This window comes from Salmo salar, chromosome 16, assembly GCF_965601325.2.
Source record: "Salmo salar chromosome 16, fSalSal1, whole genome shotgun sequence".
Taxonomy (NCBI): Eukaryota; Metazoa; Chordata; class Actinopteri; order Salmoniformes; family Salmonidae; genus Salmo; species Salmo salar.
Genome location: NC_138306.1, coordinates 18026511 through 18054417, shown reverse-complemented (window position 1 = coordinate 18054417; position 27907 = coordinate 18026511). Strand labels below are relative to the sequence as shown.

At 41.6% G+C, this 27907-nt stretch overlaps 1 protein-coding gene across 2 annotated transcripts in view; it reads left to right on the top strand.

The window, feature by feature from the left end:
• The first annotated feature begins 2857 nt into the window (after positions 1-2857).
• Positions 2858-27907, top strand: part of LOC106573291 (ankyrin repeat- and BTB/POZ domain-containing protein 3-B) — a 139638-nt gene continuing 114588 nt past the window's right edge. For both annotated transcript variants that reach the window (XM_014148219.3, XM_014148218.3), the window contains exon 1: positions 2858-3951. In XM_014148219.3, the coding sequence (XP_014003694.2) occupies positions 3084-3951 (868 nt within the window). In that variant the 5' untranslated portion in view covers positions 2858-3083. The remainder of the gene's footprint in view (positions 3952-27907) is intronic.

Sequence of the window (27907 nt, the reverse complement as noted above, 5' to 3'; positions counted from 1 at the left end):
AAAAACTTATCAGCAAAGATCATAAGGTATCCCAAACACCTTAAAAGAAGCAACCAATTGTCACACAGTATTGCATTAGTAGGGCCTACACTTTAATTACATTGTCCTGAAGCATGAGGTGGGAAAACATGTGGATGATGATTGTGTGAAACAATTACAAACTGTAGTAGTTTTTATTCATGAGACAAGGGATGGGTGGGTAGTTGGATGAGGAAACAGTTTGAATATCTAGACACTAGATTGTAATATGCAATATCAACACACCATCTTTAGTAGCATACATTAGGCTGCGTATAGTATAGTTGATAATACTTTTATGAAGGAAAAGTTCAATGACAACATGACTGTGTGAACTTTGAATATGTAAAATAATAAGGGAATTTCTTTATAGTAGCCTAAGTCTTCCTAGTATGGAAATGTATGGTGAGGCTAGATCTTTGACATAATGATTGAGGTTTACAAACTGAGCACCAGGGTTCAGTGTTGCTCCAGGGATAAGCAGCATACAACTTCAGCACAAAATGTACCAACAATACTCTCCTCAATCAAATTAAAATCAAATCAATGTAATTTGTCACATACACAGTTTACAGCAGGTGGGAAAAGTGCAGTAAAATGCTTATGTGCTAGATCTTCAACAATGCAGTACATCAGTCAATAATAACAATAAAAAGAGTCAAGTAAAAAATAACAAGTAATAGAAGCGGTAGTATGCATAGTACTAATAGACTGTAGAGAAATATAAAGTGGGTAGTAGTGTCTTGGTCGCGCAGTAGAATAAATAGTATATAATAGAACAGCAGGGTTGACTGTTGTGTGTGTGTCTGGGTGTGTGTGTGTGTGTATGTGTGTTCAATCCCACAGATGTCAACAGTGCCCCATATCAGGACCAATTAAAGTTAGATGAGAAATGGTCTGTGTCCCAATTATCTCTCTTTCCTCCCAAAGTGTGCACTTGTTTACTTCCCCTCGCTGATTTGAAAGGAAATGACTGGTATAAGAAATATGGTGGAACATTTGCCTGGCTACGCTTCCACATCGCTACGGCCAAGTCACGCTTCTCCACGATAAGTCTGGATTTGCCTCCCTCCCCGACGTTTTTTAGAATGCAAAGACATTCTGCCCGTTCTTATTGGTCCCAGAAACCAAAGACAGTACTGTATGAAGATAGGCTAAAACTGCTTCTCCAATAGAAATCCCCGATCACACTTGTAGGTGATGTCATGGCGACGTTAGCTAGCTAAGCTCATGGGTAGAAACACGTCATCGTGTCTAATGGTCGCCTCGCGTTGAACTGCGCATGTGCAGGCCATCAAATCAAATGCAGTCCTTTGATATAAAGTTATTTTTTACGAAAATGTGTCCGTTTGTCAGTCATGAGGTTGGAGTAATAACAACTTCAACTACTTAAGACATTGGCTGGAGTCTAGGTTGTGCCTTTAGATTTTGAAAACATTAACAAATAAGGAAACATTTTTCACTTCTCTCATTGACTTCTCAAACCCCGGGCTAGTCTGTTTGGTTTCGCAAGCGTTCCTGGAATTCTCACAATATTGGGCCTCTGGGTTTAGAAACTCTGTGATGATGTTATCAACTTTGACACTCTGATTGGTTAGATTTGTTAGAGATGATCCAATCGCTGATTAATTTCTTTTGTACAACGCCCCTCATTTTGAAGTCCCACAAATGGCTTCTAGGATGGCAGTTTCAGACTGAATGTATGTAGCGATCGATAGAGCAGCAGAATTAAATTCAGGGTGAGTCATCGGACAAGTGGAACATCCCACTAGCCCATGCATCAACCAATCCAATGCTTTTACATTTGTGGGAATGTACACTTCAGGAGAAAGGTGATATTAAGATGCACCCAAAGCTATCTATGGCATAGGGCTATCAATCAGCTCAGGGACATTTTCTGTTGTTACACATGTTGACATTCACAATATGTTATGTACAGGGTAACCAACCTCTCTCGCTCTCTCTCTCTTTCTCCCTCTCTCTTATTCATGCAGTTTGTGTGTGCCTGTTAAATTGTAATTTTCCGCCTGTCAAAGGCTCTATTCACACACATGCGCGTGCGCATACACACACGCACACACACAGTCAATCAAATGATGCATCTTTAGCTTTTGACGCTGTATAACGTACGACCTTGACAAAGAATGCAGATGTCTTCCTATCAATGAGCTCTAGCTATCTCCATGTAAGGGATGCAGACCACAGAGAGGGGATACATTATGCATGTCATCCATTATTAATAGTCTTGAGTCATGTTACCATCATTACTGCCAGAAAAAAAATGTGTAAGGGACTTTACTATCCATAGCATGACACATTTGCTGCACTATGTGGATAACCACATTATCCAGTTTATCCAGTCCATTAGAATCAGACCATTAGCAATGATGTTTGACCTCATGTTCAAATGACAGCAAATGAAAGGACTGTGGTGTTCCTCTGCCCAGACATTGCTGATGCATGCCAGATCTTACAACACTTGGATATGTATTTTAGGTATAAGCTACCCACGTCATATATTATAGCAATCTGTCAGTCAATGACACAACCGATGAAGTAGCACGGATCCATTGGTTGATGCAGGGGAACTTGACCTAATGAAGTTATATTTTCCAATATAAGCTAAAAAAAATTAAGAATATTACATACTAAATTATTATATAGGTACTTAATATTCACTTCTCGTATGGGCTGTACATTGAACTGAGTAGCCTAATCTAAATTAATAGATGGAGGCGGTCCTAATTCAAAAACTCCGTTTTCCCGAGAGGGTATTGGCCGTTTAAAGCGCTCTATTCTCCATAGCCCCGCCTCCATCTATCAGGCTCTTACTGCGTAAAATACAGACCACTGTAGCTGCACGAAGTGCTACGATGCAACGACTTTGAAGTTTTAGTTTGAACTGGGGAATAGCAAGTTGATGTTTTTTCAATGAAGGCAACAGGATAAAAGGTTTACTCTTCAGAATACATTGCACTAGGGCTTTAATTGCATTCATTTAATTGTATTAGGCGACGTTTTGTGCCATTAATTCCAAAGCCCTCTTTACAGTATGAGGTGCAGTTATGGCAAGGAGTAGTAATAAGTCAGTTACGAGGACCCTGGAGGATTTGACGCTTGATTCGGGTTATGGTGGAGCAGCGGACTCCTTCAGGTCTTCCAGTGCTTCGCTGTGCTGTTCCGAGGCACATATACCGTATGCGCATGGGGCGAATTTCTGGCATTTAACCGACTCCATGCACAGTCGACACAACAGCCAAGACACTGTCAACACCGTCCTGGTCGAAGACGCCGAGAACCTGGAGTGCTTCGGACAGTGCGCTAAACTACCCGAGCTAGAGGACGTGCCATGGAGCCTCGGGGAAGTAGAGAGCGCACTAAACAAGGACGAAGAGTTGAGACTGGGGGTCGTCTCACAGGAGATCCTGGCTAGGCTCTCGGTCCTCATCAGCCGTGCACTTGTGAGGGTCGCGAAGGAAGCGCAGCGCCTGAGTTTGCGCTATGCCAAATGCACCAAATATGAGATTCAAAGTGCCGTTAAGGTTGTCATGTCTTGGACTGTCTCTGTGAATTGCATCACAGCGGCACTCAGTGCATTGTCCATGTACAACATGAGCACTGAGGACAAGTTCAGCCGCGGAAAGTCGCTCCGGTGCGGACTCATTTTCAACGTGGGGAAGTTCTTCAGGTGGATGGTGGACAGCCGGGTTGCGGTGAGGATCCACGAGCACGCGGCCATCTACCTGACAGGGTGCATGGAGAGTCTTTTCCGAGAGGTGTACGCACGGGCACTGCGCAGCGCACTCGTGGAAAAAGATAACGGGATCCCTAAGTTCACAGTCGAGTCCCTTGAACAGGCCATCAACAACGACTCGGAGTTATGGGGGTTCCTGCAGCAATATCAACACCTCATTTGTGGGAAGAATGCGAGTGGTAAGTTGTGTACCTGATAAGTGCTGTGACGCATCAGCCTTGAGTGTAATTTTAACGTATTATTTGTTATTGTGCCAAAAATAGTGAAGTGATATCACCGGATGTAATATAGTCATTATCAAGTTAGCAGTTCACTCTCGCATACAACATTTGCGTTGGACAGGGATGGAGGGATAATCATGACCTCACATATGAATGATGTATTTGTTCCCGTGTCTGTCTGACGTGTCAGGATTATCCTGGGTCCTGGGTAACCTCATTGTTGAGTAACTGTATTCAAATGTCCTGTGCTGACGTACAAGCACAGAGGGGCCCCAACAGACACTGACGTTACATGCTTTCGCAATGGCTGTTTCTCAACATTAAAAAAAAAATCTAATTCCAACGTAAGCTCTTGCCTTCAGACTTCTCCATTGGTCTTCCATGCTGAAATATATTTCATCAGTTGTAATCTAATGTAATAATTACCTAATGTAATAACAGGCTTTATTACATCTGTGATATATGCATTCAAAGTGCTTCTGTGGCTCCATACTTCAACAAGGTTATGTAATACACAGCCCCAGTGTTATCATGGGTTATTCTGAGTGATGTGAATGGGACTGAGTTGAAGACAGAGGAGAGGACCCTACTGATGCTGTTTTAAAGAGAGCTAAGGGGTAGGAGAAAGAGCACAGGTCAAATGGCTCAATGTACTGCCAATGGTCCATAGCACATCATCACACCCATTGCAATTGCGACAAGCGAAGACCTCAAATGCACTGTGGCCTAACTGTGGAAGGTTATGTAGCCTACCTCACATCATTCTCATTTCCAATGTGTAATGATGTTTAACATATCTGAGTGATGGTTGACCTTTTAACCGAATGCTAACCGGAACCCTTCATATTGTTCCAGCCATTCTCTCTCTGCCTAGTAGGAGTAATTGAGGTGATTATTCCAGTATTATGGTAATGTTGGCCTCTCTCTTAGACTCAGTATGCATATCTTTATAGCATCTCTACTGCAACCAGAGCTATTTTCCTGCGCTGGTGATTTTCATAAACAGAACTCCAAATCCATTGTGGTGATTAAATCTCCCTGTTTCTTTTGCATTTAGTATGACTCCCCCTCCCCCTCCCTGTCCCTGCCCACCACTCCCCTCTTCATCCATCCCCTCCTCCCTTCTCTCTAAAGCCATAGAGTGGCCCCCTGTGCTGGCAGAGTGGGCTCCTTGGTCAGAGAGAGGGTATTTGTCCTGCAAGTTAGAGTGTATTTGTTATAGGGACCAGAGTTCTTCCTGACCATGCAATCTGATCAGGGAAAACTTGGCCTTATAGGCTAAGGTCTCAGAGGCCCTTGTCAGGTCATGTGGTCAGTAAATACTACTAGAACCTAGTTTTAGTTAACATCTTACTATTCAAATGTCCAAGATCAAGATAGCAGCATGTTATAGCAAAAGAAAACCAGCTGTCATTCATTGAAAAGAGCTATTATAAAGAGCTATTATTTTATAATCCTCTACATTTCCCACTTTCCAGTGTGAAATAAAGGCGTATTGATGAAGTGTATGTGGTAAACATTTCATGTCATGGGAGCCATTGGAACACCACAGGGACCATTACCCCTACCACCACCACCACAGGGACCATTACCCCTACCACACACTACTTCTACTTACACAAGTACTATCCTACTATCCTAACTATCCTATTCCTTCCCCCTGTTCTCACGTTTACTGAGCTACTACCCACAGGGCACAGACGACAGTTCAGAGTTAGTTTTCAACCAAAATTGTTCCCATGTAATTGGATTTAGGTTGTGTGAAAAAAAGACGAAATGCCCTCATGTTGATGACTTTCTGCAAATCCAATAGATTTTGCCCAGTGGGTAGCAGTTCTCCATTGGCACATCAGGCATATGGCAACCCTGGCCCTCCCCTCCGACCAGCCTGGTCTCATAGACTAAACATAACATAGTAAATGTAAATCCGGGACACTCAAATTAGTATGATATGTTACGTTTGGTATGGTTACATAAGACAGGTTAGTTAAGGCAAAAATGAATAGGGTGGTTGATCGGGGTGGATGGGTAGTTGTATAAAACGAACGTCTAGCAACCCGAAGGTTTTGTGTTCGAATCTCATCACGGACAACTTTTGCATTTGAGCTAATTAGAAATTTTGTAACTACTTACTTCTTTTTTCTACTTTGCAACTACTTAGCATGTTAGCTAACCCTTCCCCTTTAACTTAACTCCTAACCTTAACCCTAACCTTAACCCCTAGCCTAGCTAGCATTAGCCACTTAGTTAACGTTAGTGTTAGCTGTCTAGATAACTAGCTAACGTTAGCCACAACAAATTGTAATTCGTAACATATCATACAAACTGCAGTTCATAACATATCATACGAAATGGATGGACATCCACAAATTAATACATACCAGGCAAAGCGTAACATATCCTACTAATTGGAGTGTCCCTGACTTACATTGACAATGTTATGTCTACCCCTGAGTCCACATTGCTCCCACACACCTCAAGGGTTGATTTCAGCAGATGCTGCCTCTGTATTCTGCTTAGGTGTTGGGTTCCCCTCTCTGCCTTTGGTATCCTGTCAAATTGTTCTGAGAACTTAAGAAAGGTTCTTCTATGGGAATGTCAGTACTTTAGCATAACGTTTCCTCAGTGGTGGAAAAGTACCCAATTATCATACTTGAGTAAAAGTAAAGGTAACTTCATAAAAAAATACTAAAGTAAAAGTGAAAGTCACCCAGTAAAATACTACTTCAGTAAAAGTCTAAAAGTATTTGGTTTTATATCTACTTAAGTATCAAAAGTAAATGTAATTTCTAAAATATGCTTAAGTATCAAAAGTAAAAGTAAAAGTATAAATCATTTCAAATTCCTTATATTAAACAAACCGGCACGATTTTCTTGTTTTTTAAATTTATGGATAGCCAGGGGCACACTCCAACACTCACACATCATTTACAAACTAAGCATGTGTGTTTAGTGAGTCCGCCAGATCAGAGGCAGTAGGGATGACCAGCGATGTTCTCTTGATAAGTTCTCTAAAATGTGCAATTTTGTCAAACAACACAGTGCCACAGATGTCTCAAGTTTTGAGGGAGCGTGCAATTGGCATGCTGACTGCAGGAATGTCCACCAGAGCTGTTACCAGAAAATGAATGTTAATTTATTGACCATAAGCCGCCTACAACGTTGTTTTAGAGAATTTGTCAGTACATCCAACCAGCCTCTCAACCACAGACCACGTGTAACCACACCAGCCCAGGACCTCCACATCCATCTTTTTCACCTGTGAGATCGTCTGAGAACAGCCACCCGGACAACTGATGAAACTGGGTTTGCACAACCGAATAATTTCTGCACAAATTGTCAGAAACCATCTCAGTGAAACTCATCTGCATGCTCGACGTCCTCACCACGGTCTTGACCTGACTGCAGTTTGTCGTCGTAACCGAATTCAACCCAAAATTAACTAGCAGTATTATTAAAAGTTATTAAAACATTCATAGAAAGTTTTAAGGAAGTTATTCAAAAACCTAACCTAAAATGTCTATTCTCATATCGTTAATAAAACCTCCCAGGAAAACATTCAAGGAACCAGAGTAAAACGTTCTCAGAATCTCCCTGGTATGTATGTAGTTCTGTCCTTGAGCTCTTCTTGTCTATTGATGTTCTATATTATGTCATTCTGTATTATGTTTCATGTTTGGTGTGGACCCCAGGAAGAGTAGCTGCTGCTTTTTCAACAGCTAATGGGGATCCTAATAAAATACAAAAAAATTCCAAATACCTACAACCTAAAAATAAACTTTTCTAGAACAGGCAAAATCTGTTCTCAGAATGGTTAAAAAAACTTTCAGTTTTACCGGTCAGGAAACATATAGCTTCCTTCCCACAACCAATGTGAAATCAAAAACATACGTTCCCACAACTTCCAAAGGACCAAATGTGCTAGCTGGGATTTCTCTACAGTGCAAGTTAGACACATGAGGCGTATTTAATTTTAGACACAAGTAAATAAGATGTTTTATGTCAGTTTAGTATGCTATGTCTGGGTGTGTGTCTCTGTAGTCTATGGAGACTGCAGCTGTGAGAGAATGTGTAGGTTGAAGTTCCATTCAGGGCTGCTTTGTGCCTTATCCAGTATTTCCCTGTGAGATTGGTGCCTGTTGTCCACAGTATGACATGTGCTGTGGTAAGCATTGTGGTCCAACAGGAATGAGAGGGGTTTGCTATGGTACCAGACTGTAGCAGACCCTGTAATGTCTGGGGCTGGGATATCTGTGGCATAGAAAAACACACACATACCCACACACACACACAGTCTTGTATAACTAATCTTGTGGGGACATACAATTCAGTCGCATTCAAAATCCTATTTTCCCTAAACCCTAAACCTAACCCTAGCTCCTAACCCTAAAACTAACCCTAAATGTAATTCTAACACTAATTCTAACCTTAACCCTAAACCCCTTAGCATAGCATTTAACCTTGTAGGGACTAACAAACTGTCCCCAGTTGATCAAATGTTTGTTTGTTTGCTATTCTTGTGGGGACTTCGACACACACACACACACACACACACACACACACACACACACACACACACACACACACACACACACACACACACACACACACACACACACACACACACACACACACACACACACACACACACACACACACACACACACACACACACACACACACAAGCCCATTGCTTATGCTTAGAGAGCAGCAATGGGTTTAATAATGAGTGTAGGCAATGTTAATATTACATGGTGTGTGGTACTGTGGTTTCACAGACATTTGAGGTGAGGAGGGATTTTTGCCAACTTTATTTCAGATGATCAAGCACTAAGACGTGATCAAAACCAGCCAACCCAGAACCCAGGGTGGAGATGGATTTAGTGTCTAAGGTTTATCTTTGACATTATTCACAGGCCATGGAGGATTTCTGAAAAACATTTAGCCGTCTCCCTTTCTCATACACTGCATGATGACACATGCAGCTGGCAGACTGACACTAAGCACATCGCACTCTGTCTCAGTCAGAGTCTATGGGAGCCAGTGCAACTGCGGAGTCACTGTGCACCAGACAGATAGAAACTGAGCATCAGCACCATTGTATCCAAGAAGACCTTGGAGTGTACAAAACATGAAGAAAACCTGCTCTTTCCATGACATATACTAACCAGGTGAATCCAGGTGAAAATGCGTTTTACGTGCCTCCAACCGATTGTGTTTTTTTGTTTGTTTATTTGCGTTGTTTGTAACTTATTTTTTTACTTATTTTGTATATAATGTTGCCGCTACCGTCTCTTATGACCAAATATTATTTCTGGACATCAGGACTGCGATTACTCACCACGATTACTCACAGCAGAATCCTTTTTTTCCTTTAATGAGTCTGACGAGCCCGACGTGAACGATATACTGCTTTCTCTGGAACAGGCCCAGATCCCTGTGATTTGCATGAAGAGGAGGCGGGGAAAAATGGCAAGAGGGCAGGCTGCTTTCTGAGAATTCGTAGGCGATCGAATAAACCCCCACTTCCTTCCATTCTGCGAGCAAACGTGCAATCTTTGGACAATAAAATAGATGACCTACGTGGAAGATTAAACTACCAATGGGACATTCAAAACTGTAATATCTTATGCTTCACGGAGTCGTGGCTGAACGAGGACACTATCAACATACAGCTGGCTGGTTATACGCTGTACCGGCAGGATAGAACAGCGGCGTCTGGTAAGACAAGGGGCGGCGGACTATGTATTTTTGTAAATAACAGCTGGTGCATGATATCTAAGGAAGTCTCGAGCTATTTCTCGCCTCAGGTAGAGTATCTCATGATAAGCTGTGCACCACACTATCTACCTAGAGAGTTTTATCTGTATTTTTTTGTAGCTGTTTACATACCACCACAGTCAGAGGCTGGCACTAAGACAGCATTGAATGAGCTGTATTCCGCCATAAGCAAACAAGAAAACACTCACCCAGAGGCGGCACTCCTAGTAGCCAGGGACTTTAATGCAGGGAAACTTAAATCCGTTTTACCAAATTTCTATCAGTATGTTAAATGTGCAACCAGAAGAAAAAAAACTCTGGACCACCTTTACTCCACAAACAGAGACGCATACAAAGCTCTCCCTCGCCCTCCATTTGGCAAATCTGACCATAATTCTATCCTCCTGATTCCAGCTTACAAACAAAAATTAAAGAAGGAAGCATCAGTGACTAGATCAATAAAAAAGTGGTCAGATGAAGCAGATGCTAAGCTACAGGACTGTTTTGCTAGCACAGACTGGAATATGTTCTGGGATTCCTCCGATGGCATTGAGGAGTACACCACATCAGTCACTGGCTTCATCAATAAGTGCATCGATGATGTCGTCCCCACCGTGACCATATGTACATAGCCCAACCAGAAGCCATGGATTACAGGCAACATCTGCACTGAGCTAAAGGCTAGAGCTGCCGCTTTCAAGGAGCGGGACTCTAACCCGGAAGCTTATAATAAATCCCACTATGCTCTCCAACGAACCATCAAACAGGCAGAGCGTCAATACAGGACTAAGATCGAGTCGTACTACACCGGCTCTGACACTCGTCGGATGTGGCAGGGCTTGCAAACCATTACAGACTACAAAGGGAAGCACAGCCAAGCGCTGCCCAGTGACACGAGCCTATCAGACGAGCTAAACTACTTCTATGCTCGCTTCGAGGCAAATAACACTGAAACATGCGTGAGAGCACCAGCTGTTCCGGAAGACTGTGTGATCATGCTCTCCGCAGCCGATGTGAGTAAGACCTTTAAACAGGTCATCATTCACAAGGCCGCAGGGCCAGATGGATTACCAGGACGTGTACTGCAAGCATGCGCTGACCAACTGGCAAGTGTCTTCACTGACATTTTCAACCTCTCCTTGTCAAAGTCTGTAATACCAACATGTTTTAAGCAGACCACCATTGTGCCTGTGCCCAAGAACACTAAGGTAACCTGCCTAAATTACTACCGACCCGTAGCTTTGAAAGGCTGTTTATGGCTCACAACAGATCCACAGATTATGCAATCTCTATTGCACTTCACACTGCCCTTTCCCACCTGGACAAAGGAACACCTATGTGAGAGTGATATTCGTTGACTACAGCTCAGCGTTCAACACCATAGTGCCTTCAAAGCTCATCACTAAACTAAATACCCTGGGACTAAACACCTCCCTCTGCAACTGGATCCTTCCTGGACTTCCTGATGGGCAGCCCCCATGTGGTAAGGGTAGGTAGCAACACATCCGCCACGCTGATCCTCAACACAGGGGCCCCTGGGTGCGTGCTCAGTTCACTTGTCACAAGTGTCGATGAAGGGGGACCAAAACGCAGCGGGTATAGTGATCATCTTCTTTTATTACTTACTAAAATAAAGTGAACACTTAAATGAAAAGAATAAACAACAACCAACAGTTCTGTAAGGTACACAGACTATGCAGAAAGCAACCACCCACAAAAACACAGGAAAAAACAGGCTGCCTAAGTATGGCTTCCAATCAGAGACAACGAAAGACACCTGCCTCTGATTGGAAGCCATACCTGGTCACACATAGAAAAAGAAACATAGAAATGGAAAACTAGAACCAAAAACCCCAAAACACACAAAACAAACACCCCCCTGCCACGCCCTGACCAACTATAATGACAAATAACCCCTTTTACTGGTCAGGACGTGATATCACTCCTGTAGTCCTTGTTCACTTACAACTGCAGGGCCAGGCACGACTCCAACACCATCATTAAGTTTGCCGATGACACAACAGTGGTAGGCCTGATCACTAACAACGACGAGACAGCCTATAGGGAGGAAGTCAGAGACCTGGCCGTGTGGTGCCAGGACAACAACCTCTCCCTCAACGTGATCAAGACAAAGGAGAGATGATTGTGGACTACAGGAAAAAGAGGACCAAGCACACCCCCATTCTCATCGACGGGGCTGTAGTGGAGCAGGTTGAGAGTTTCAAGTTCCTTGGTGTCCACATCACCAACAAACTAACATGGTCCAAACACACCAAGACAGTCGTGAAGAGGGCACAACAAAACCTATTCCCCCTCAGGAGACTGAAAATATTTGGCATGGGTCCTCAGATCCTCAAAAGGTTCTACAGCTGCACTATCGAGAGCATCCTGACTGGTTGCATTACTGCCTGGTATGGCAACTGCTTGGCCTTCAACCGCAAGGCACTACAGAGGGTAGTGCGAATGACCCAGTACATCACTGGGGCCAAGCTTCTTCCATCCAGGACCTCTATATCAGGCGGTGTCAGAGAATGTCCCTAAAAATTGTCAAAGACTCCAGCCACCCTAGTCATAGATTGTTCTCTCTGCTACCGCACGGCAAGCGGTACCGGGGCACGAAGTCTATGTCCAAGAGGCTTCTAAACAGCTTCTACCCCCAAGCCATAAGACTCCTGAACACCTAATCAAATGGCTACCCAGACTATTTGCATTGACTCCCCCCCCCCCCCCCCCTTTTACACTGCTGCTACTCTCTGTTGTTATCATCTATGCATAGTCACTTTAATAACTCTACATGCATGTACATATTACCTCAACTAACCTGTACCCCCGCACATTGACTCTGTACCGGTACCCCCCTGTATGTAGTCTTGCTATTGTTATTTTACTGCTGCTCTTTAAATCGTTGTTACTTTTATTTCTTATTCTTATCCATATTTTTTTAAACTGCATTTTTGGTTAGGGGCTCTTAAGAAAGAATATCACTGTAAGGTCTACACCTGTTGTATTCAGTGCATGTGACTAATACAATTTGATTTGAACGCTATGATCCCATATTGATGTCACTTGTTAAATTCACATCAGTATAGAGGAAAGGGAGGAGACAGGTTAAGGATTTTTAAGCCTTGAGACATTTGGGACATGGATTGCGTATGTGTGCCATTCAGAAGATGAATGGGCTGGACAAAAGATTTAACTGCCTTTGAATGGGGTATGGCAGTAGGTGCCAGGAGCACTGGTTTATGTCAAGAACTGTAACGCTGCTGGGTTTTTCACGCTCAATAGTTTCCCGTGTGAATCAAGAATGGTCCATAACCTAAAAGACATCCAGTCAACTTGACACAATTGTGGAAAGCATTGGAGTCAACATGGGTCAGCATCCCTGTGGAAAGCTTTCAACACATTGTAGAGTCCATGCCCTGGCGAATTGAGGCTGTTCTAAGGGAAAAAGCGGGAGTTGCAGCTCAATATTAGGAAGGTGTTCTTAATGTTTTGTACACTCAGTGTATAATCCTATGAAAAACCTGCAGTCTGTAGTGCTATACCAGCAAGCAAGTAAATTCAATAAGGAGACCACATTAGTTATCCTCCAGGGATTTGAAACATCGGAGGGCATCCTAACTCCACTGAAGTAAAATTCTGACGTAGCCTCCCATTGATATCGCATTGATGCCCATTGCCTAATTTAGGATTCGACCCATAGTGAATGGCTCATGGTGTGTGGAAAATCTGGATTTGTTTTAGAGAGGTTTTGGCATGATGAAAGTAAACAACCGATCAGTACTTCTGAATATAGCTGGAGGGAGTCAGGGTCCACATGTGGCAATGCCGATTAGTCAGACAAAGCTGTGCTGTCACACACACTCATTCTCTATAGGCTTGCTGCTAGTGATTACTCCTGTAGCTTGGAGGCACTGTCTAGTTCCGCATGCAGACAGGTATTATGGTTGAAAATTTGTTCTGCATAAAAATAAATTACATTAACTTACTTATATTATATCTTTTAAACGGAATATAGCCAACAATATATTTTTTTATGATATCATTTTCTTTTTACTACAATGCTGCTTTAGGCTTATTGTCAGTGACAATGTGTATTTCATCTTACTGAGGCCTGTAGGAAGGAGAGGAGCACATATTCTCTCAGATATTGTGGCATGTTGGGGCAAGACTCTAGGTTTCTGCTCCTTGATTCATGATAAGTGAACCACGAACAATGGTTCTCAGTAATGTTCGTACACACACACACACACACACACACACACACACACACACACACACACACACACACACACACACACACACACACACACACACACACACACACACACACTCTCTCACTCACACTCTCACTCTCTCGTCTTTCGGGTATGTTTGTTTTCCTCAACAAACACCAGATCTAGTCAGATAAGACCTCTAATCTGGTTAAAGATCAACATCAACAGAAAGGCTTCCAGGCAGAGTTGTGGACTCGAGCAACGATCCCTCAAATTCTTCTCATCACTGTGCAAATTTTGCTGTGCGCAAACTTGAACATTGTGAAAATTGAGGCTGTACCCGCTCTAAGTTACAGTTTTAACAGTGACCATGTAGGATACTGTGGCTATTAGGTCATAATGTAGGCCTACCAGAGTGGCCTACCATAAAAAACAATGGAGAAAATGCATCCCATAACATTCTAACATGGAAATAGCTGTTCTATCATTCAGCCTACAGAAGCAGCCAGTTGTTCAATGTTTGCCTACATTCCATGAGACTTTTGAAAAAAACATGCAGGGCTTGACATTAACCTAGTGATCCACTTGTCCTTCAGACAAGACGGCGACTTGAAATGTTGTTGTGTTGTTTCATGCAAGAAACCACTTTACAAAATATAATGCATTATTATTCCCATAACATTATTACAGAGAATCAGATAAATTATGCTACCCTCTGCCTATTGGCAACTTAGCTTATTCAAGCCTTTCTCAAAATACAACACTGCCACTTTAAGACAAAAAAAGCTTTTTATCTGACCTGCTTTTCAAAGATGTCTGGAAATGTACATGTTTTGTGCTCTTGTAGGAAGTAATCACTCCCCTATTGCTGACTACAAATAATCTATAACTGGGCTAATAACTCGCACACTAACTAGCAAAGGATATGAACAAAATGTGCACACGTGGCTACATGCATCTTCCACTTTAATCTCAAAACAAGCGCATCTACTCACGACTGCTCATACTGTAAGCACAGTCCAGTTCAAAGTAAATGGCACAGATCCATATATGGCAATGGTCTATTTGCAAATAGGCCTATTTGCAGCTCTGATTGTTTATGCCGCACCGGTCTGTGTAGAGTATGGGCTGAGTAGTGCTTGTCAATGCATTATAATCCTACTTCGATGTGTTCTGCCTAAAACAAAATCTCTTGCATAGTTCGTTTTATTTCGCTATGTTGCATTGAAAGTGGCTAATATTGCGTTGTTTTGATCACAATCACAAGTAAAGGGAAACGTTAATCGTTTATCAGGGAAACGTTAATCAGCGAAATCTTTAGAAGAGTGGTCATCAACCTGTTCTGAGTCAAGATCACTTTCTGAGTCAAAATGCAAGTCGAATTTTTTTCAGCTTGACTTAAAAAAAGGTAAGCATATGCACCATTAACCAATTAAAAACAGTACTGTAACAATGAGGTTTGTACAGTAAGCTATAGGCCCAATATGTTATCACTGCATATTGGTTTTGCTTGAATTGCCCCACCAATACATTGTATTTAGGGCAATTGTTTTAAATTATATTTCAAAATTTGAGATACTGATAATATATCCGTTGTTGTATTACTTGTGAGGTACAGCTGAGTGAGCATACATTGAAATACACTGAACAAAAATATAAACACAACAGTCAAAGTGTTGGAACCATGTTTCATGAACTGAAATAAATGATCCCAGAAATGTTCCATACGTATGAAAAGCTTATTTCTCTCACATTTTGTACACACATTTCTTTACATCCCTGTTAGTGAGCAATTCTTCTTTGCCAAGATAATCCATCCACCTGACAGGTGTGGCATATAAAGAAGCTGATTAAACAGCATGATCATTACACAGGTACACCTTGTGCTGTGGACAATAAAAGGCCACTCTAAAATTCTAAATGGCAACAGTTCGCAACAGTTCGCCTACCCAGCACGCAGGGCAGGCAGCTGAATCAGGTGCACCTAACGGCCAACAGCCCGCACATGTGCAGTTTAGAGGGAACATTATCACTTTTTTTCTTCACAGAGCACCTTGATAACAGGTTGTTAAGCAAAAAATGTTTGTTTGTCCAGACCATAGAGAGCATATTAAATTAGTATTACTGTTCTAATTCCTAATCATAATGTCTAAATTCTCAAAGTAAATACTGCAAATCCTTAGTCCCCTCCCCGATTTCATCGTGGGGGACAATTATTACGGTGCACCATAGACGCAACTCTTCACTTGCGCTCTCCAAACTCCCGCCAGTGGAGAGTGCTTTGTTCTCTTGTTGAAATGTTTGCTGTTGCTTTCACACGTTTAAATGCGTATATGGTAAATCAATAATTGCTAGCGTTTCATCATTCCATCTCTGTACCGTTTATTACAACACTTAGGCTTTTCTGTTTCATGTTTGATATGAAACATTTTCATTCAGGGAGATAACTTTGGTTTTAGAAGTGGGGGATAATAGTTTTTTTTTAAATCCAGTCTGATAAACAGCCTACGCGACCCCTCGGACTCATCCACATGGGCCTAAAGCACACCGATCCTCGTTTTGTATCACATTCCAATGCTAAAACTGGGGGAGAGAAAAATTCATGTCCACCCCATCCCCAGTGAAAGTTGCGCCCTTGTTTTCATTTATTATTTCTTACCGTCTTAGTGGGTGTGATATGTAATGTGCACATGAACGTTTGAAAGACTCATGAGGTATTTGTATTTAATTCAATGTATGGTTTCCTTTGTTTGTATTTCCCGGGCTATGTCGATAGTTAGTTCATAGTTCCGCGTGTAAGTGTCCTATTTCTCTGTCATTCTGGTTGTGCTTAATAGCGCGCCATCCTTTGGAGGCAGTACGTTGAAAAATAAACAATTATTGTTCCATGTATGAATGGTGATGACATATTTAATCATCAATGTCTGATTAAGAGGAATGTAAACAATGGATGTGGAAATCGCATTTTACATTGCAATTGCCAATTAGGTAATTTTATGGTCCTGGGCGGTGCATATGTACCTGGTTGAGCTACTGTTAGACAGATTCGATTTGTTTTTTTCAAGAGGAGGCTGTGCGGTCTTTCCCTCTTAGGCTGCATCTACATAGGCAGCCCAATTCTGATATTTCTTCCACTAATTGGTCTTTTGACCAATCACATTAGATATTTTCACATCATATTTTTTTCAAACCTAATCTGATCAGTCAAAAGACCAATTAGTGGAAATAATATCAGAATTGGGTTGCCTGTGTAAACACAGCCCATCAGTGTCCGTTCAGATAGGAAAGGCTATTGCCATGTATATTTGGTAAATCTACTTGCATATTTTGTATGACCTGTGCTTTTCAATGGTGAAAGCTTGGTAGTCCTGCACTTTTATTATTGGAACACCAAGACTTGTAAATATATCCGCACTCTGAGCATGTCAACCTGCCTTGCCTTCTGCTGATTTCATGCCCTTACCACTGCTACAAGGTCCCTATTTTACAATTACATAATCAAAACGTGTTGTAGACAGAATAATGAAAAGGGCTGTTTGGTAGCCTCAAGAAATAGACAAAGATTTGTACTTGAACAAGTCGTTGCATGTATAGATACATTTTTTTACTTGACTTGAGACTTGACTTGAAAAAACTTGACTCGACTTGACTTGCTCTTAGAACGCACGACTTGGACTTGACTCGAGATTCGACTTGTTTTACTTGGGCTTGAGACTTTCTTATGACTCGAATAATAGTGACTTGGTCCCACCTCTGCTTCCAGGATACCAACAGATCGTCTTGATTACAACAAATTCACCACCCTATTTCTAACCATTGAGAGAAACAGTGAGGACCTGCGATATCAGTGAGGACCTGCGATGCCAGCCCAATACCCATTACTACATAATACACCATAGGTTCAGTTCCATACAATTAGACCCAATTAACTGTCTCCTTAGTGTCAATAGACACAATGATAATCAGAGACCCATCAAACCCATCAACAGTTATGTGATGGTTTGTGTTTGAGTGGGTAGAGAGCAGGTTATGCTTACAATCTTCAGAACATGTGCTAATCCTAAAGTGGAACATGCTGGCGTAGCAGACTCCATTCAACCCGGACCACCGCTGCACCATCCGAGGTCAATCAGTCAGAGAATCAGGGAGTGTGTGTCTGTGTGTGTGTGTGTGTGTGTGTGTGTGTGTGTGTGTGTGTGTGTGTGTGTGTGTGTGTGTGGTGTGTGTGTGTGTGTGTGTGTGTGTGTGTGTGTGTGTCTGTGTGGTTGTTATCTCTACAGAACACCCATGTGTTATCCAAAGATGGCTGGGATGATTTGCAATGCTAGCTAATCTATGTTCTATCATCCAGTCACTTCTAAAAGGATGCAGCTGTTTGCAGCCTTGTATTTATACTTCATCAATATGGGAGCTCAAAGACTAGTTGAGAGAGTTGTAAACAGACCAATAACAACAGAGATGGTTGAAACCAATTGACTGAAATAAAGATGGAGAGATACCTAATTGACACCACTGATAGGTTTAGGATAATTTACTTCATTATCATATATTTTACTACATTCTGATGTGTTCTTAACGTTTTACTGCTTGCTGGTATGAAATGCCGATAGGAGCACTATAATATACACTAAATGTACCAAACATTATAAGCTCCTGCTCTTTCCATGACACAGACTGACCCGCTGAAAGCTATGATCCCTTATTGATGTCACTTGTTAAATCCACTTCAATCGGTGTAAATGAAGGGGAGGAGACAGGTTAAAGAAGGATTTTTAAGAAGGTGTTCTTAATGTTTTGTACACTCAGTGTTCTTAATGTTTTGTACATCCAGTAATCCTTGGCTATGGCACTGGGGCTCTATCTTGCGGCTTTGTGAAATAAAGGTATCAGGACACTATTATTCTAGCCTTGTGTAAATCACTTTATGTGTGCTTCCCCCGCAGAGGGGAAATAAATTACGCATCAGCTGTACAACACAGGGCCTGATGTGGTTCATATGGAAGATAAACATCTCCGCTCCAGGCATGTCACCATCTCAGAGAAAGTAACATTCCCGTGTGATGATTTATAGTGTTATCGTAGGTAGAGATGGTTCAGGGCACGGGGAACAACATTAAGGCAATTTATTCTACCTAGTGACGATGTCACTGTAGACGTGCTCTGTGTGTACGTTTGTGTGTGTGTGTGTGTTTGTTTGAGAGAGAAAACATAAATCACATAATTTTACTTTTTCTTTGCTGGGTCACTTCCTAGAGCCCAGTGGAACTGATGATTCTGCTCCCAAGGACTGCTATCCCACTGGGATAGCTATAACTGACTATAACAGCTCTGGTCCTTGCTTTAGTCAGAAAACTCTCTAACCTCCCTCCACTCTAGTCGGATGACTTCCAAAAGATTACTCCTGAAAAGAGAGGATATCTCTCCGACTCCTTTCTCAGTGCATTCATGATGAGGCACCTTTGTATCATTGCTTTGATTGAGAGTATTAATTAAAGCTGAGTCATATTGTTTAAAGATCTATTGAGTTTAATTAAATTAGGCACCCAACTGAAGAAAATAGACTGGAACAGGGAGAAACTACCTGAACTTGTCCAATAATAAACACTTATTGTCTAGTGGAAAATGTTTTGCTATTGTGTTCCCTAATGAATAGAACCCTGAGTTTGGGTGACCTTGTCCTGCCTTGGCTATCTGGCAGAGGTCTAATATTACTATCAGTCCAGACATGGAGGACTTTGCTGGGAACCCATTCCTCCCTTCAACCCTGCAGTCTGCACACTGAGCCACATGGGCCTTGGCCTAGGCCTTGGCAGATATCCCCCTATCCAGCGTCAATCTCTAGGTTTAGTGTGTGTGTATGTGTGTGTATGTGTGTGTGTGTGTGCGTGCGTGCGTGCGTGCGTGTGTGTGAGAGAGAAAAAAAACTTGCGTTACTGTGGGTCTGTGGACATATGTGTGAGTCTGCATGCAACGTGGATTGGTCAGCGTGTGTGGATTGACTCTTTGACAGGCTAAGAAATATCATTTTTACACAAACACACAAAATAAGAAAAGGGAAAGCCTGTCAGAAACCCTATTCATTCAGGCAGCTCTTGTGCCCCTCACTCTTAGACATTGAGTAGCTCGGCTCAGCCTTGTCTAGTACCGACGACATATGGTACGCATTACTCCTCGAAGGTATGTCTTTTCTTCATGATATTTTTTATTGCAAACACATGCTCGTTCCTGCGTGACTCTTATTTCACCCTTGTTGAGAATCGGTGAGAGACAGAATAAAAGGCTCATTGTGAGGAAACGGATGGAGAGCAGGTACAGCGTAACCCTTCATGTAGTTATATAGGAGTCGGTAGCGCTTCTCCTGCCTTTCACTGCATTCCTCAACCAACTCAAAAGCTTTAAATGTAAGCTGAGTACGTCCATGTGTCCCCCTAGGGGAGAGGGAAGCACACTTAAGATTATATTTGTAATTGTCGTAAATAACCTAAATAATGGCGCTCAGCTTACTGTATGTTTTGCCTTATATTTGCCTTATGGCTTAGTCATTAACATAGACTTTATTTGTTTGTTTAGCTTTTGCAGCAGCTACTCTTCCTGGAGTCCACAAAAAAAACGCGACAAGTAACAAAACACTGATAGACAAGGAAAGTCACACAAATTTAAAATACAATGATACACAAGCAATGCAAAAAAAATGACAAAGAATACAACAACAATTTGGTGTGAGTTACTGTGTCTATGTTTTTGGGTGTGTCCTCTCAGTCCCCGCCGTGCCATGGGTTGTTTTTTAATCCGTTTTTTTTATTGGTAATTTTGCTGTTTGCTTAAGTAATTGGAGATGGAAGGGAGTTCCATGCAATCATGGCTCTGTATAAAACTGTGCATTGTCGTGAATTCATTTCGGAGACTGTGAAGAGACCCCTGGTGGCATGTCTTGTGGGGTATGTATGGTTGTCTGAGCTGAATGTTATTTGATTATGCAGACAATCTGGAATTTTTGTCACAGTAATATTTCCCATAAAAACTAGAAGAGAAGCAGTTAATCTCTCATAAACCCTCAACCAGGAAAGACTGGCATGCATGTTGTTGATGTTAGTTCTGTATGTGCAGTTAAGGGAAAGGTGTGCTGCTCTGTTTTGAGTCAGCTGCAGCTTTGTTAGGTCTTTCTTTGCTGCACTTGACCATATTACCGGACAGTAATCATGATGGGACAAGACCAGAGCCTGAACAACTAGTGCAGTTGATTTTTGTGTAAATAATGCCACTCCAAATCTTTACAACAACTTTGTCAATTGACCATCCAATGTTATACCTAGGAGTTTAACTTCCTCAATTTGCTCAATAGTCACACCCTTTATGTACAACTCCAGTTGAGGTTTAGGTCTTAGAGAATGTTTTGAACCAAATACAATGCTTATAGTTTTAGATGCATTTAAGACCAGTTTATTATTAATCACCCATTCTGATATTGACTGTAACTCCTTATTTAGAATTTCAGTGAGCTTACTGGCTTTGGGTGCTGACATGTGAGTGTGGAATCATCCGCGTACATAGTTATTCTAGCTTCAGGTATGACCATTGGGAAATCATTTGTAAAAATAGAGAAGAGTAAAGGCCCAAAGCAACTACCCTGAGGGACACCGCACTGTATATACTTTATCTGATGTTAGAGAAGCTTCCATTGAAGAACACTCTCTGGATTCTATTGGATAAACCATGTGATGGAAGGTGATGTAAAGCCATAGCAAGTGAGTTTCTTCAATAACAATGTATGATCAATAACATCAAAGGCTGCACTGAAATCTAAAAATACAGCTCCAACTATCATTTTATTATCCATTTATTTTAATCAATAATCATTCATCTAAGTCAGTGCAGTACAAGTTGAGTGCCCTTCTCTATATGCATGCTGAAAGTCAGTAGTTAACTTGTTCTCTGAAAAATAGGATTTTATTTGGTCAAACACAATCCTCTCTATCAGCTTACTAAAAACAGGCAGCAAACTGATTGGGCGGCTGTTAGAGCCAGCAAAGGGTGCTTTACTATTTTTAGGCAGTAAAATGACTCAAGCTTCCTTCCACGCCTTTGGACACATTCCTTTAGGCTTTGCTTAAAGATATAGCAAATAGGGGATGCAATACAGTCTGATAGCGTTCTCAATAGTTTCCCATCAAGGTTGTCTATACCTGGTGGCTTATCATTACTGATAGATAACAATAGTTTTTCCACCTCTCCCACACCAACTTGACCAAATTCAAAACAACAATCCTTCTCTTTCATTATTAGATCTTTTATGCAGAAATATGATGGTTCACTGTTCATTGTTGTCATTTCACTTCTGAGTTTTTCCACTTTACTTGTGAAATAGTCATTGAAATGATTGCCAATATCGAAAGGTTTTCTTATAAATGACCCATCAACTTCAATTAATGATTTAGAGGAATTGGGTTTTGACATTTTGTTTTATGTCATTTATCTTTGTTTGGTAATATCATTTCTTCTTGTTTTCTTAACATGTTAGGGCTAGGGGGCAGTATTGACACGGCCGGATAAAAAACGTACCCGATTTAATCTGGTTACTACTCCTGCCCAGTAACTAGAATATGCATATAATTATTGGCTTTGGATAGAAAACACCCTAAAGTTTCTAAAACTGTTTGAATGGTGTCTTTGAGTATAACAGAACTCATATGGCAGGCCAAAACCTGAGAAGATTCCATGCAGGAAGTGGCCTGTCTGAAAAGTTGTGTTTCATCTTGGCTCTTTTTATTGAAGTCTGAGGATCTTTGCAATAACGTGACACTTCCTACGGCTCCCATAGGCTCTCAGAGCCCGGGAAAAAGCTGAACGATATCGAGGCAGGCTCTGGCTGAAACACTTTATCGCATTTGGCAAGTGGCCGATCAGAGTACTATGGGCTTAGGCGCGTGCCCGAGTCGACCGAATGCTTTATTTTCTTTCGTCTGTTTACCTAAATGCAGATTCCCGGTCGGAATATTATCGCTTTTTTGTGAGAAAAATGGCATAAAAATTGATTTTAAACAGCGGTTGACATGCTTCGAAGTACGGTAATGGAATATTTAGAATTTTTTTGTCACGAATTGCGCCATGCTCGTCACCCTTATTTACCCTTTCGGATAGTGTCTTGAACGCACGAACAAAACGCCGCTGTTTGGATATAACTATGGATTATTTTGAACCAAACCAACATTTGTTATTGAAGTAGAAGTCCTGGGAGTGCATTCTGACGAAGACAGCAAAGGTAATAACATTTTTCTTATAGTAAATCTGACTGGCGCGAAATACAAACTCCTCGAAAATCCGAAAACTTCAATTTTTCAAACTTATGACTATTTTACACCATTTTAAAGACAAGACTCTCCTTTATCTAACCACACTGTCCGATTTCAAAAAGGCTTTACAACGAAAGCAAAACATTAGATTATGTCAGGAGAGTACCCAGCCAGAAATAATCAGACACCCATTTTTCAAGCTAGCATATAATGTCACAAAAAACAAAATCACAGCTAAATGCAGCACTAACCTTTGATGATCTTCATCAGATGACACTCCTAGGACATTATGTTATACAATACATGCATGTTTTGTTCAATCAAGTTCATATTTATATCAAAAACCAGCTTTTTACATTAGCATGTGATGTTCAGAACTAGCATTCCCACCGAACACTTCCGGTGAATTTACTAAATTACTCACGATAAACGTTCACTAAAAACATAACAATTATTTTAAGAATTATAGATACAGAACTCCTTTATGCAATCGCGGTGTCCGGTTTTAAAATAGCTTTTCGGTGAAAGCACATTTTGCAATATTCTGAATAGATAGCCCGGCCATCACAGGCTAGCTATTTTGACACCCACCAAGTTTGGTACTCACCAAACTCAGATTTACTATAAGAAAAATTGGATTACCTTTGCTGTTCTTCATCAGAATGCACTCCCAGGACTTCTACTTCAACAACAAATGTTGGTTTGGTTCCAAATAATCCATAGTTATATCCAAATAGCGGCGTTTTGTTCGTGCATTCAAGACACTATCCGAAGGGTAACGAAGGGTGACGCGCGGACGAGTATCGTGACAAAAAAAATCAAAATATTCCATTACCGTACTTCGAAGCATGTCAAACGCTGTTTAAAATCAATTTTTATGTGATTTTTCTCGTAAAATAGCGATAATATTCCGACCGGGAGTCGTTGTTTTCATTCAAAGACTGAAAATGCAAAATGGACTCTTCACATGCACGCGCGCACCCGTCTCATTGTTCTCAGATCGACCACTATCCAAATGCGCTACTGTTTTTCAGCCATGGACTGCAAAGTCATCATTCAACGTTCTGGCGCCTTCTGAGACCCTATGGGAGCCTTAGAAAGTGTCACGTTATAGCAGAGATCCTCTGTTTTCAATAAAGAGAATAAAGTAGGCCAAGAAATGGTCAGAGAGGGCACTTCCTGTTTGGAATCTTCTCAGGTTTTGGCCTGCCATATGAGTTCTGTTATACTCATAGACACCATTCAAACAGTCTTAGAAACTTTAGGGTGTTTTCTATCCAAATCAAACAATTATATGCATATTCTAGTTTCTGGGCAGGAGTAATAAACAGATTAAATCGGGTACGTTTTTAATCCGGCCGTGAAAATACTGCCCCCTATCCATAACAGGTTAACTAGCAAACCAGCCAGCCAGCGAACGTTAGCTAGCTAGCTAACAGTACACATTAACTTGCAATGAAAACAACTTTCTGACAAAATTAGAAACGTATAATATCTGAAAATGTAGCTAGACCCTTACCTATATACATGGATGAACGCTTCTCCCTCTGTCACGGATGCCATGGTTGTCCTTTGTTTGAAGATATAATCCGGAGACAGGTGTTTTTTGCAGTTCTTTGTGATATCTTTTTAAAAAAGCTACACATACCTACACATACTGAGCAGCTCATGTTATAGACAGAAATGTGCTACATGGCAGACCAATCCGAACTCATTTTGCTGCATGTCCTGCCCATTCTGTCTTTTTCAGTGTCTAAATCAACTAGGCTGGTAATTTAACAATTTTATTTGTATTTACAGATTAAATACAAATTTCTTATTAAGGCACATGAAAGTTCACATGTTCCAGAAGGCATTTCTGCCCAAAAACGCATTTTGATTAAAACAAAATGTTTACGTTCAAATGCCTCTCCTGTGAAGTAGTTACGTGCGACATACACCTAGTTTCCTGAAACGAGTCACATATGGCTCCAAACATATACAGCAACACCTCCCCCATATCCATATCCCTGTATTGCTACTGCTGTATCATCAAAGGAATTATCTAAGTGAGTTTCAGAGATGGCTAGTATATATGAATGTTAGCAAGTTATTGATTTCTTTAGCCTTATTTCTAAGGCTTCATATATTAATATGGGCTATTCTTAGCCCTTTCCTTTGTAGTTTATCTGAGATAGACAAAATAAATGTGTGTGATGTGGGTTTGAAGCTACTGACCCTGAGGCTCTCTCATTCCTACCAGCCTGTCGTAGTGGATGTAAGCAATGTTCCCATGCTTTCTGGCAGCTTTCATAGCTGGGATACATTTTGTTTGTTCGGGCAAATCAAGTCTGACATTTTAGAGTGGTAATTAAACAATTCAGAAGGTCATCGGGTTTACATTTATTGTATACATGTGTATGGAACATCCCATTGTTGGCACCACATAGCTCTAGTTCAGTACCTTCAGGCATCTATTGTCTCTATTGCATTATAATAAATGGCACCCCTCTCCTCATCACACACACACACACACACACACACACACACACACACACACACACACACACACACACACACACACACACACACACACTTTATAATGTATTGTGAAATAGCCCAACTGTAACTGTAATACACACACACACACACACACGCGCGCGCGACACGCACGCGCACACACACACACACACACGATAACATACGCACTATACATACACATGGATTTAGTACTGTAGATATGTGGTAGTGGTGGAGTAGGGGCCTGAGGGCACACAGTGTGTTGTGAAATCTGTGAATGTATTGTAATGTTTTTAAAATGGTATAAACTGCCTTAATTTTGCTGGACCCCAGGAAGAGTAGCTACTGCTTTGGCAACAGCTAATGGGGATCCATAATAAATACAAATACAAATAGAGAAACACTGTCCTCTCCCTGACTCCCACCTGTGACTTTGGATGCCCAAGGTCTAACCCAGCCACAAGGTCTAACCACGTCGCGGGGTGTGTTCCAGCTGTCAAGGAAACCTTGCTAGCTTGATTGCTAGTTAGCAGCTAAGCTAGCTGCTAAGCCATGCAGGTCTTCAAACTTTTGGTTGGCAGGATCCCTGAACAGATACAGTATAGATGTCCCAGCAACTGAGGCTAACCGCGTCGGGGGATCCATTTAATGAAGAGTATTTGAGAATCTCAGTGCTTTACATGGACATGTTCAATAAGGAAAGTAAATATAGTGCAGTTGTATATGGTAACTTAATATATTCAGCAGAGTCCAGAAATTACAATAATTGGACTCAAGAGAGACTGTATTCAGGGAAAGCCAAACTTCTGGCACACAGGTAGGCTAGATAAAGAGAGAAAGAATGAGCGAAAGAGAGAAAGAGACAGACAGAAAGAGACAGAGAGCTCCCTAGATATTTCTGATTATTGGACACACCACTGTGCTGTAGATGAGATGACGTGTCAATTGTCATGATTTCTCAGTATCACTCGTCAGACAGACGCAGAAACTAAATGTGTACAGTGATTCACCGGGACTGGGACAGGTTAGGTTGTGACAGGTGTGTCAGGTCTTGTCTCAGCATGTCGCTCTGTTTAAGCCAGAAGAGCCAGACAGGTGTGTGTGTGTGTGTGTGTGTGTGTGTGTGTGTGTGTGTGTGTGTGTGTGTGTGTGTGTGTGTGTGTGTGTGTGTGTGTGTGTGTGTGTGTGTGTGTGTGTGTGTGTGTGTGTGTGTGTGTGTGTGTGTGTGTGTGTGTGTGTGTGTGTGTGAGAGAGAAAGTCTGCCTCACTTCCTGCACTGTTGAAGTGTCCTCTTCAAAGGAGTTACAGATCAAGGAAGGAAGTTCACTAAGAAAAAGTTACCGACAGGATCGCACAGCTAGAGACCAGGCTGGAGTTACAATGGTGACATGATATATAGTGTATTCTTGAGAGGCAAAAACCTTATTTGGAAACCAGTGAAAAAGGAGCGGTCAGTGACTTTGTGTCATTTGGACTTATACAGTATTTGTTACCATGGTGTTATCAGCCATAATAAGTGCAGCTGTTTTAATTATCAGCTGAATAATTAGACGCACAAACTCCTCTGTTAAAGCCTTTCTAACTCACGTCCCCCAAATGAATGAACACCTTCATCAGATTTCCTGTTCCTGTGTCTGTCTGTGGCCCCGTGCGTGTGAAGCTCAGTCACTGGGAAGAAAACTCTCGAGTCACACGATTAAACTAATGAAGCTCTCTCTCATGGAGTCCCTGACTGAGGGCCTTGGAGCTGACTGCCGAGTCTGGCTGGCTCATCTGTGAAGACAAAAGACAATGTGTTGGAAGCATGCGAAGAGCGGCAAGCTAATTACGTTGATGAATGCTAACAATTGTGTCTCTTCCTTTTATGAGGTTTGAAGGAAGGCGCTTAGCTAGTCCAGTGGAACTCCAGCGATTCCGGAACGTTCCTCCTAATGTCTTATGGTAATATTATTCCTTGCAGGACGGCAGGGGGCCCAGGGATAAGGGAATAGGGACTGTGTTGAAATGTCAAAACCGCCGTACTTCTATCCCATAGCTTTCTAGTAAATGTCACATTCAGATCTGAAGGCGCCGGATCAATACTCCTCTATATTGAAGTTCCCTATTCCATTCTATTCTATTTTATTGGTCCTCGGAAGACTATGATAG